At 42.1% G+C, this 12,985-nt stretch overlaps 1 protein-coding gene across 9 annotated transcripts in view; it reads left to right on the top strand.

Annotated features, from left to right (window-relative positions):
* caska (calcium/calmodulin-dependent serine protein kinase a) overlaps nucleotides 1-12,985 on the top strand; it is a 746,802-nt gene that overhangs the window by 657,202 nt on the left and 76,615 nt on the right. For all 9 annotated transcript variants that reach the window (XM_072585162.1, XM_072585159.1, XM_072585161.1 and 6 more), the window contains one exon: nucleotides 832-912. In XM_072585162.1, coding sequence (XP_072441263.1) covers nucleotides 832-912 — 81 coding nt within the window. The remainder of the gene's footprint in view (nucleotides 1-831; nucleotides 913-12,985) is intronic.

Here is a 12,985-nt window from a genome sequence, read left to right as displayed (position 1 = left end):
CCCTTCTAACAGTCACCCGACTATATTAATTTCTCAGAGTAACCACCTCCCTGTAGCTTTTACCTATAATTGTCTCTGCCTCCTGAATGATCCTGAGTTCATCCAGTTCCCTAACATGGTTTTCAAGCAGCTGGAGTTAGGTACACTTCCAGAATGTGTACTCAGCTGGAACACTAATGGTGTCCCTTACCGCAAACATCCCACAGGAGCAACATTGCACTGCCTGTGCTGCCATCCCTGCTAATTTCCCTTACTAAGAAATGAAAGAGAAAAAGAAAATTACCTGATTTCCCTTGAGCGGTGTAAGGTTGGAGAAGGTGGGTGGGTGTAGGGTCTCCGGTTTAGTGAACACCCAGAAGCCTTTGCACACTGATATGTTTTTAAGTGAAGAATTCACCTTCCCAACAGCCTTTCAGCTCTCGCTGGTTCTACTGTAGAAATGAATGTCCCGCTGCAGAAATTATCCTCAGCCTGAAGAAGAAGGACACAGAAGAAGACAGCAGTTGTGTGGTTTTGAAATTAAACTGATGTAATTTTAATGTGTCTTATCGGAACAGCATATTGTTATAGAGTTGGAGGCAGGTAATAAGCAGTTAAGAGAAAGGAGGGCTCAAGAGTTTGAATAGTTGTTTAATAGTCATTTTTATAATTAAATAAATCGATGTTTTTTCTTTAATAGTGGAATTTAGGAGTTCTGTCACTCATATTTTAACAGATTACGAGGTGAGGCGAGTTGAGCTTTTCTGGGTGTTTAGTTTAATTAACAGAGGGTTTCACCTCTGTGTCATAACAACTTGCAGAGGCTTATTATGCATTTGTTACATCTTGCAGGTTTTGGAAGAAATTTCATGCTATCCAGAAAACAGTGATGCAAAGGAATTGAAGTGTATCCTAACACGGCCTCATTTTATGGTAAGCGAACTCTTCTGTTTGTCACACTTAACAAGAAATCAGTGAAAGTAACTTCTTAAATAACAGTACTTAGCGAGTTTTGAGAAGATTTGTAGCTCAGGTGGAGATTCTGGATGTAGGTTTGCTGGCTGAGCTGGAAGGTTTGTTTTCAGACATTTTGTCACCATACCAGGTAACATACTAAGTGAGCCTCCAGCTGAAGCACTGGTGGTGTAGCCCGCTTTCTATTTATATGTTAGTGTTTCCTTGGGTTGGTGATGTTATTTCCTGTGATTGTGTCATTTCCTATGGTGATGTCATTTCCTGTTCTTTTTCTCAGTGGGTGGTAAATGGGATACAAGTCAATGTATCTGTTGATAGAGTTCTGGTTGGAATGCCATGCTTCTAGGAATTCTCATGCATGTCTCTGTTTGGCTCTCCAAGAATGAATGTGTTGTCCCAGTCAAAGTGGTGTCCTTCCTTACCAAAATGCAAGGAAACTAGTGAGAACGGATCATGTCTTTTTGTGGCTAGTTGATGTTCATGTATCCTGGTGGCTAGTTTACTGCCTGTTTGTCCAATGTAGTGTTTGTTACAGTTCTCGCAAGGTATTTGTAAATGACATTAGTTTTGCTTGTTGTCTGTATAGGGTGCTTCAAGTTCATTAGCTGCTGTTTTAGTGTGTTGGTGGGCTTGTGGGCTACCATGATCCATGGGATCTGAGTAGTCTGGCATTCCAACCAGAACTCTTATCAACAAACATATTGACTTGGATCCCATTTACCACCCCCTGAGAAAAAGGAACAGCAAATGACATCACCAAAGGAAATGATGTCACCACAGGAAATGACATCACCAACCCAAGGAAACTTAAACATATAAATAGAAAGCGGGCTACACCACCAGTGCTTCATTCAGAGGCTCACTAAAAATGTTACCTAGTGCGGTGACAAAACATCTGAAAATGAACCTTCCAGCTCAGCAAACAAACCTGCATCCTTAACAGTACTTACTGTGCAGTCTGGGGTGAACAAGTGAGCGCCTCATTTTTGTAAAATAATTAACCACAATGGTTAAGAGACAAAAGTATTGTCTGGGAGCTAGTTTTATTGATTGTTGTCCTTTTTATAGAGAAAAATAATTCACAGTAAAATGTTGATCTTCTTTCAATAAAGAACTAACTTTTAATGACTGAATTGAATTTCTGTGCACTTATTAAACCACTCTGAGGCAGTACATCCTGGAGGACTTCTGTCAGTAAAGAGCAGTAGTATAATTTTAGAAGGCCTAATACCTATTGCCGATTTGTCTAGTTTTGGGAAGCTACACTAGAAAATGAGAAGCCGAAGGGTACAACAACTCCTAGCCAATTTAAACTCCCTGTTTCTTGATGCTTCTGAGAAGCAAGGAGACACTCCCATTTAGCAGAAAGAGAGATCCAATTTGGGATCTATCTTTCACTACCAATGCTGACATTCTACTAAATAAGGTAAAAACAATGACTGCAGATGCTGAAAATCAAATGCTGGATTAGTGGTGCTGGAAGAGCACAGCAGTTCAGGCAGCATCCAACGAGTAGCGAAATCAACGTTTCGGGCAAAAGCCCTTCATCTACTAAATAAACTAAGTCTAAACTCTTGCAAAACGAAAGTGTGTGGTTTGAGTGAAAATCATCTTTCTTAGACTTTCCATTCAAAAGTGACCAGCTGTATTTCAAATTAAGATAGCAAATATCATCATTGTAAATATTCCTAATCCCTCACAGGGTTCTCTTGTTCCCTCTGCATTCAAATCTGCTTTTCTTTCCAGAGGTCAGGGGTCCACACTAGATTCTCCTTTTGTTTCTCATCCTCCCTGGATTCTGGTGAATTTCCCGTCTCCCTACAAAACTGTCACAAGATCAGAAGCGTTAAATGGTTGCTTGTGAGGCCTTCGTCGTGCAATCGCAGTATGACCCAGCCACTCATACAGTCATCAAGATGTACAGCATGGAAACAGATACTTCAGTCCAACCTGTCCATGCAGACCAGATATCCCAACCCAATCTAGTCCCACCTGCCAGCACGCGGCCCATATCCCTCCAAACCCTTCCTATTCATATACCTATCCACATGCCTCTTAAATGTTGCAACTGTACCAGCCTCCACCACATCCTCTGGCAGATAATTCCATACACGTACCACCCTCTGCGTGAAAAAGTTGCCCCTTAGGTCTCTCTCATATCTTTCCCCTCTCACCCTAAATCTCTAGTTCTGGACTCCCTGACCCCAGGGAAAAGACTTTGTCTATTTATCCTATCTATGCCCCTCATAATTTTGTAAACCTCTATAAGGTCACCCCTCAGCCTCCGACACACCAGGGAAAACAGCCCTAGCCTGTTCAGCCTCTCCCTATAGCTCAAATCCTCCAACCCTGGCAACATCCTTGTAAATCTTTTCTGAACCCTTTCAAGTTTCACAACATCTTTCCGATAGGAAGTAGACCAGAATTGCATGCAATATTCCAACAGTGGCCTAACCAATGTCCTGTACAGCTGCGACATGACCACCCAGCTCCTGTACTCAATACTCTGACCAATAAAGGAAAGCATACCAAACGCCATCTTCACTATCCTATCTACCTGCGACTCCACTTTCAAGGAGCTATGAACCTCCACTCCAAGGTCTCTTTGTTCAGCAACACTCCCTAGGACCTTACCATTAAGTGTATAAGTTCTGCTAAGATTTGCTTTCCCAAAATGCAGCACCTCACATTTATCTGAATTAAATTCCATCAGTCACTTCTCAGCCCATTGGCCCATCTGGTCCAGATCCTGTTGTAATCTGAGGTTACCCTCTTCGCTGTCCACTACACCTCCAATTTTGGTGTCATCTGCAAACTTACTAATTGTACCTCTTATGCTCACATCCAAATCATTTATGTAAATGACAAAAAGTAGAGGACCCAGCACCAATCCCTCTGGCACTCCACTGATCACAGGCCTCCAGTCTGCAAAACAACCCTCCACCACCACCCTCTGTCTTCTACCTTTGAGCCAGTTCTCTATCCAAATGGCTAGTTCTCCGTGTATTCCATGAGATCTAACCTTGCTAATCAGTCTCCCATGGGGAACCTTGTCAAACGTCTTACTGAAGTCTATATAGATCACATCTACTGCTCTGCCCTCATCAATCTTCTTTGTTACTTCTTCAAAAAACTCAATTAAGTTTGTGAGACATGATTTCCCATGCACAAAGCCATGTGATTATCCCAAATCAGTCCTTGCCTTTCCAAATACATGTACATCCTGTCTCTCAGGATTCCCTCCAACAATTTGCCCACCACTGAGGTCAGGCTCACTGGTCTATAGTTCCCTGGCTTGTCTTTACCGCCCTTCTTAAACAGTGGCACCACGTTTGCCAACCTCCAGTCTTCCAGCACCTCACCTGTGACTATCAATGATACAAATATCTCAGCAAGAGGCCCAGCAATCACTTCTCTAGCTTCTCACAGAGTTCTTGAGTACACCTGATCAGGCCCTGGGGATTTATCCACCTTTAACTGTTTCAAGACATCCAGCACTTCTCCTCTGTAATCTGGACATATTGCAAGATGTCATCATCTATATCCCTACAGTCTATGTCTTCCATATCCTTTTCCACAGTAAATACTGATGCAAAACATTCTTATTACCCCCCCCATTTTCTGTGGCTCCACATAAAGGCCGCCTTGCTGATCTTTGAGGGGCCCTATTCTCTCTCTAGTTACCCTTTTGTCCTTAATATATTTGTAAAATTCCTTTCGATTCTCCTTAATTCTATTTGCCAACACTATCTTCTGTCCCCTTTTTGCCCTCCCGATTTCCCTCTTAAGTATACTCCTACTTCCTTTATATTCTTCTAAGGATTCACTCGATCTCTCCTGTCTATACCTGACATATGCTTCCTTCTTTTTCTTAACCAAACCTTCAACTTCTTTAGTCATCCAGCATTCCCTATACCAGCCTTTCCTTTCACCCTGACAGGAATATACTTTCTCTGGATTCTCATTATCTCATTTCTGAAGGCTTCCCATTTTCCAGCCGTCCCTTTATCTGTAAACATCTGCTTCCAATCAGCTTTCAAAGGTTCTTGCCTAATACCGTCAAAATTGGCCTTTCTCCAATTTAGAACTTCAACTTTTAGATCTGGTCTATCCTTTTCCATCACTATTTTAAATCGAATAGAATTATGGTCACTGGCCCCAAAGTGCTCCCCCACTGACACCTCAGTCACCTGCCCTGACTTATTTCCCAGGAGTAGGTCAAGTTTTGCACCTTATTTAGTAGGTACATCCGCAGACTGAATCAGAACATTGACTTGTACGCACTTAAGAAATTCCTCTCCATCAAAACCTTTAACACTATGGCAGTCCCAGTCGATGTTTGGAAAGTTAAAATCCCCTACCATAACTACCCTATTATTCTTACAGATAGCTGAGATCTCCTTACAAGTTTGTTTCTCAATTTCCCTCTGACTATTGGGGAGTCTATAATACAATCCCAATAAGGTGATCATCCCTTTCTTATTTCTCAGTTCCATCCAAATAACTTCCCTGGATGTATTTCCAGGAATATCCTCCCTCAGTACAGCTATAATGCTATCCCTTATCAAAAATGCCACTCCCCCTCCTCTCTTGCCTTCCTTTCTATCCTTCCTGTAGCATTTGTATCCTGGAACATTAAACTGCCAGTCCTGCCCATCCCTGAGCCATTTTTCTGTAATTGCTATGATATCCCAGTCCCATGTTCCTAACCATGCCCTGAGTTCATCTGCCTTCCCTGTTCGGCCCCTTGCATTGAAATAAATGCATTTTAATTTATTAGTCCTACCTTGTCCCTGCCTGCCCTGACTGTTTGACTCACTTCTGTTCTCAACTGTACCAGTCTCAGATTGATCTCTTTTCTCACTATCTCCCTGGGTCCCCCCCCCCCACCCCACCTTACTAGTTTAAATCCTCCCAAGCAGTTCTAGCAAATTTCCCTGCCAGTATATTAGTCTCCTTCCAATTTAGGTGCAATCTGTCCTTCTTGTACAGGTCACTTCTACCCCAAAAGAGATTCCAATGTTCCAAAATGTGAATCCTTCTCCCATACACCAGCTCCTCAGCCATGCATTCATCTGCTCTATCCTCCTATTCCTGCCCTCACTAGCTCATAGCACTGGGAGTAATCCAGATATTACTACCCTTGAGGACCTCCTTTTTAAATTTTTGCCTAACTCTCTGTAATCTCCCTTCAGAATTTCAACCTTTTCCCTTCCTATATCATTGGTTCCAATGTGGACAATGACTTCTTGCTGGCCCCTCTCCCCCGTGAGAACACTCTGCACCCTCTCTGAGACATCCTTGATCCTGGCACCAGAGAAACAACACACCATTTTGCTTTTTCTCTGCTGGCCACAGAAACATCTGTCTGTACCTCTGACTACAGAATCCCCTAACACAGTTAATCTCTTGGAAGCTGATGTACCCCTCGTTGCATTAGAGCCTGTCTCAATACCAGAAACTTGGCTGTTCGTGCTATGTTCCCCTGAGAATCCATCACCCCCTACATTTTCCAAAACAGCATACCTGTTTGAAATGGGTATATCTACAAAAGACTCCTGCCCTAACTGCCTACCTCTCTTACCTTTCCTGGAGTTAAACCATCTATGTGACTGTATCTGAGACTTTCCCCCCTTCCTATAACTGCCATCCATCACATTCTGTTGCTGTTGCAAATTCCTCATCGCTTCTATCTGTCTCTCCAACTGATCCACTTGATCTGATAAGATTCGCATCCAACAGCATTTATGGCAGATATAATCCGCAGTAACCCTTAAACTCTCTTTAAACTCCCACATCTGACATCTCACTGCAAAGGCCATTTTTGCTCCTTCACAATCTACAAACCCAGAAAATGACACCGTCTTATTCCTCTACAAAACAATGCACCAGGTTAAATTAATAGCTATGGCTTATATTTTAAGTTTAATCAAGAGACTTATCTCCAAAAACACATAATCAAGAAAAAACCCACTGTACTCACTAATACAGTCTTTCTCTTGGACAGATTTAAAACAACAATTAACTTACTGGGGTTAATATGTTTATCATCCTCTGTCTTAGAAAAGCAATAAGACAAATTTCTGCATTCTCACCAGGAGAGTCTGTGTTCTGTTCTTCTCATACATTTACACTGAAACTCAGAGAAGTTACAGAGAAGAGGATTGTCTGGGGGAAGTGGTCCATGCTCTTCTACCTACGAGTAGGTTTAGCTAGGGCAAAGAATTAATAGTTTTATGGAAAATCTTTAATGCATTGATTAGTTAAAAATGATAACATTTGTTGAATTAACTTTGTGATGTACTGACTTGTGCAGCACACTAAAATTGGTTGGTAAAGTAAAGTTTGTCCTGATAATCATCAGTATCCTATACCTGTAAACCCTCTTCTTTTGAGAATTAATTTAACACGTATAACAATCTATATTGGCATTGCAGACACTAATTCATGGTTCCATTAGAATGTCTTAAGTAAATAGTTAATCACAAATAGTACCCATTTCTGATGAAGAGCTTATGCCCAAAACATCAATTCTCCTTCTCCTTGGAAGCTGCCTGACCTGTTATGCTTTTACAGCACCACAACTCTGATCTCCACCATCTACAGTCCTCACTTTCTCCAAGTAGCACCACATGTACTGAGGTGATAACTGCATCAGTGAAACTGATTTTGCATACCTGCACCAGTGTAAAACAAGTGCTTTTGGACATAAAAATGAAGGAGCAGAAATGCTGGCATGTTTTGAGCCCAATATTACCTGGTTGCAGTTTATATGCTAAAGGATTGTATGAGTCAACAGGACACATTTGCAGTAGCACTTGAAATGTTTCTGATCTTACTGATAGTTTTGTTAGAGGTCACCCAACCAACGTGTTTTTTAAAATAAATTCATCGAAGTGGGAGCAACAGTGGCATAGTGAAAATGTGCTTAAAAATGTGTTGCTGGAAAAGCGCAGCAGGAAAGGCAGCATCAAAGGAACAGGAGAATCGACGTTTCGGGCATAAGCCCTTCTTCAGGAATGAGGAGGGTGTGCCAAGCAGCCTGCTTGGCACACCCTCCTCATTCCTGAAGAAGGGCGTATGCCCGAAACGTCGATTCTCCTGTTCCTTTGATGTTGCCCGGCCTGCTGCGCTTTTCCAGCAACACATTTTTAAGCTCTGATCTCCAGCATCTGCAGTCCTCGCTTTCTCCTTTTGTCCATAGTGAAAATGTAACTGGATTAGTAATCCAAGGGCTCAGGCTAATATTCAAAGGATGAAAGCAAAGTACTGCAGATGCTGGAAATCAGGAATAAAAACAATGATGGAGAAAATCAGGTCTGATAGCATCTGTGGAAAGAGAAACATAGTTAACGTTTTGAGTCCAATATGACTTCCACGGACATCAGTCCACATCCCTGCATGTCAGTTGGTAGAATTTAAATTCACTCAATAAAATCTGGTATTGAAAGCTAATCTCTGTAATGGTGACTGCAAGACTATCATTGATTGTTATACCAAAACCATCTGCTTCAGTAAGGTCTTTTAGGGAAGGAGTTCTGCCATCATTATCCAGTCTAGTCTACATGAAAACTCTCGAACCCCCAGCAAAGAGGCTTTATCCTTATTGCCCTCTGAAGCTCTAGTAAACCACTCCATTCAAAGGAAATTATGGCCAACCATTGTTGATGTTGTCAATGATGCCAGCATCCCATCAAAGGAAAACAAAAATTAGTGCAATCAGCAAATACAGCATGGGGGTTGGTCAGCTCAGCTGGCTGCCTGGTTGGTTTGCAATGCAGAGTAATGCGAACTGCATGGGTTCAGTTCCCACACTGGCTGAGATTACCATGAAGTGTCTCCTTCTCAACCACTCCCCTCACCTGAGATATGGTGCAAAGGCTTTGGGAAACCAGGAGGAGAGTTAATTGCCACAGAATCCCCAGTCTTTGACTTGCTGTTGTAGTTACACGTAAATTTCTGGTCAATGGTGACCCTCAGAATGTTGATGGTAGATGATTTAGTAACTGGTAATTCTGTTGATATCATGGGGAAGTAGATTCTTTCATGATAGAGATTGCTTGTCACTTAACACAAGGTTATGCATTGACCAGGTCCTGGTTCATGTGAGTGGAGATTACTTCTTAGATAAGGAGCTGCAGATGGAATGTAATGCTGAGTAATCAACAAATATCCTGCAGGGCAGTATTGCAACTGTATGCATCTCCATAAAGAAGAGAAATGGTGACCAGAATGAGGCAAGTCCTGGGTTCTTAGAGTTAGAAAGAGATTGGACACACTAGGTAGGGCAAGGGGCAGAGGAGATGGAAGGAAGAGTTTGGAGGTTAAATAGGGAGGAACAAAGTGTGTGGAAAATGATAGCTTGTGGGAGGTGGGGTGCACACAACACATGCAGGGCACCTGCCCAATTTATATGCCCCTACCTTTTCAAAACTATATTTTCATAAACAATCTTCAAACGTGACCTGCCTGCCACTGACCAGTATTTATGGAAGTGGTTTGAAGTCCTAAATTGGCTACTTAATTGATCAGTTAAAGGCCTCACTCTTAAGTATGGATGGCCTCGTGGGCACTTTATCTGCCCACCATAGTATTGATAACAGATCAGGGTGGAATCTTCATATTTTACTTGGCCCTACCAAACCAAAAACGATCCCATTTAGGAACTGTCCAAACCCACACTGAAGCGAAAGTCATTGCTTAACTGGTTAAAGATGGTTGAGCTGAGAACAGTGCCAAAGGAACTGCAAGGTTTGGCCTCCAACAACCACAACAACATTTTCTTTGTGCTAAGTATCCCTTCAGCCAGTGAAGATTTTTTTTCCCGATTTCCATTGAGTTCAATTTTATTCAACTCCTAATATCTCACTTGGGCAAATACTGACTTGACGTCAAAGGCTGTCACTCTTTCCTAGTCTCTGGAATTCGCCTCCTTTATCCATGATTGAACCATGGCTACATTAAAGTCTGGACCCCAGTAATATTGAGCATCAGTGAATGGAATGTGAAATGATAGAGAATGCTGAATTGGTTTAAGATTTTGTCAGTCAAAAGGCCAGCTGTTTTAAAAACATGCTTCATTAGAACAGTCATCATTATATTAGAAAGCATTGGCAAGGGTGTGCATGGTATTGCAGTCTGGTGTGAAAGCTCACTAGTAATATTTACTACTGTTGCATTTGCAAAATATGTCAGGAACACAACCTTCTCAGAAAAGGAGTCTTCTTTTGTGGAAAAATACTAAAATTGATGGTACATAAGTTTGAAAATATAATCAGGTTTTACTAAATTGCATTGATTTGTAGAGCACTGTCTTATAATAGAGCAAGCAGATATTGCTTAATCATACATCATAGCCATCTTCAGGCTTGGGTCCTTGATGTAATCTCAGTCTATCTGATCAGCCACCATAACTTGCATCTGTTTGTTGTGCATTAGACAATGTGACTGTGTAGTGATAATGTCACTCGATTAGTAATCCAGAGGCCCAAGAGCATGAGCTGGAATTTAAATTTGCTTAATAAACCTAGTCACTAATAGAGACTTTCATCAGATGTGGTCTTTAGAGAGAGAAATCTGCCATTCATACCTGGTGTGGTTTAAAAACTTACACATTGCTTTGGTGACTTTCAGCTGCCCTTTCAAATGGCCTAGGGCACCCTGTATTCCTGATGAAGGGCTTTTGCCCGAAACGTCGATTTTACTGCTCCTCGGATGCTGCCTGAACTGCTGTGCTTTTCCAGCACCACTCTAATCCAGAATCTGGTTTCCAGCATCTGCAGTCATTGTTTTTACCTAGGAAACCATTCAGTTCATTGGCAGTTACATTTTAAGTTAATTGAACAACTTTGGATTCGGTGTTGTTTTGACACCAATTATGTCATTTTTGCTCACACTTCCCAAGTGCAATGGTTAAATTGAATAACATTACATAAGATGCCAGTTCAGAAGCAAGTAGACTATCAACTTTAACAATACCACCTGCATACCTTCATTTGGAAGTCATACAAACAAATAAATTAGGAATGAAGTAGGCCATTCAGTTCCACAGAGCTGTTTGGCCTATCAGTAAGATAATGGCTGATCTTTTTCTATTTTGAATTCTACGTTCCCAGCTACTCCCAATGACCTTAAGTTTTTGTTAAGCAAGGGAATCAATCTAACTGTGTCTTTAAAAAGATGTTATTACCCTACCTCCACCACTTTTATGTTAGAATGTTCTCATTTATATCAACAATTTGGGTGAGAATACACTTATGTGAGGAATAAGAGAATGGTCAAAGAAAGAGTAGGGCCGATCAGGGATAGCATAGGGAATTTGTGTGAGGAGTCTGAGGAGGTAGGGGAAGCCCTAAGTGAGTTTTTTGCTTCTGTCTTTATGTAAGAAACAAACTTTGTAGTGAATGAAACCTTTGAAGAGCAGGTGTGCATGCTGGAATGGATAGAGATAGAGGAAGCTGATGTGCTGAAAATTTTGTCAAACATTAAGATTGACAAGTCGCCAGGCCCGGACCAGATTTGTCCTCGGCTGCTTTGGGAAACGAGAAATGCAATTACTTCGCCACTTGCGAAGATCTTTGCATCCTCGCTCTCCACTGGAGTCGTACCTGAGGACTGGAGAGAGGCAAATGTAATTCCACTCTTCAAGAAAGGAAATAGGAAAATCCCCGGCAATTACAGACCAGTAAGTCTCACGTCTGTCGTCTGCAAGGTGTTAGAAAGGATTCTGAGAGATAGGATTTATGACCATCTGGAAGAGCATGGTTTGATTAAATGCAGTCAACACGGCTTTGTGAGGGGCAGGTCATGCCTCACAAACCTTATTGAGTTCTTTGAGGATGTGACTAGAAAGGTTGATGAGGGTCGAGCTGTGGATGTGGTGTATATGGACTTCAGCAAGGCATTTGATAAGATTCCCCATGGTAGGCTCATTCAGAAGGTCAGGAGGAATGGAATACTTAGCTGTCTGGATACAGAATTGGCTGGCCAACAGAAGACAGTGGGTGGTAGTAGAAGGAAAATATTCTGCCTGGAAGTCTGTAGTGAGTGGTGTTCCACAGGGCTCTGTCCTTGGGCCTCTACTGTTTGTAATTTTTGTTAATGACTTGGATGAGGGGATTGAAGGATGGGTCAACAGATTTGCAGACGACACAAAGGTTGGAGGTGTCATTGACAGGATAGAGGGCTATTGTAGGCTGCAGCGGGACATTGACAGGATGCAGAGATGGGCTGAGAGGTGGCAGATGGAGTTCAACCTGGATGAATGCGAGCTGATGCATTTTGGAAGGTTGAATTTGAAATCTGAGTACAGGATTAAGGATAGGATTCTTGGCAGTGTGGAGGAACAGAGGGATCTTGGTGTGCAGGTACATAGATCCCTTAAAATGGCCACCCAAGTGGACAGGGTTGTTAAGAAAGCATATGGTGTTTTGGCTTTCATTAACAGGGGGATTGAGTTTAAGAGTCGTGAGATCTTGTTGCAGATCTATAAAACTTTGGTTAGACCGCACTTGGAATACTGCGTCCAGTTCTGGTCGCCCTATTATAGGAAAGATGTGGATGCTTTGGAGAGGGTTCAGAGGAGGTTTACCAGGATGCTGCCTGGACTGGAGGGCTTATCTTATGAAGAGAGGTTGACTGAGCTTGGACTTTTTTTCATTGGAGAAAAGGAGGAGGAGAGGGGACCTAATTGAGGTATACAAGATAATGAGAGGCATAGATAGAGTCGATAGTCAGAGACTATTTCCCAGGGCAGAAATGACTAACACGAGGGGTCATAGTTTTAAGCTGGTTGGAGGAAAGTATAGTCAGAGGTGGGTTCTTTTCACAGACAGTTGTGAGAGCATGGAATGCGTTGCCAGCAGCAGTTGTGGAAGCAAGGTCATTGGGGATATTTAAGAGACGGCTGGACGTGCATATGGTCACAGAAATTTGAGGTTGCATACATGAGGATCAGTGGTCGGCACAACATCGTGGGCTGAAGGGCTTGTTCTGTGCAGTACTGTTCTATGTTCTGTAGGAGGCATGATGA

The sequence above is a fragment of the Chiloscyllium punctatum genome, chromosome 15, assembly GCF_047496795.1.
Source record: "Chiloscyllium punctatum isolate Juve2018m chromosome 15, sChiPun1.3, whole genome shotgun sequence".
Lineage (NCBI taxonomy): Eukaryota > Metazoa > Chordata > Chondrichthyes > Orectolobiformes > Hemiscylliidae > Chiloscyllium > Chiloscyllium punctatum.
The sequence above is the reverse complement of the archived record's forward strand: the minus strand, read 5'-3'. Positions and strand labels throughout refer to the sequence as shown.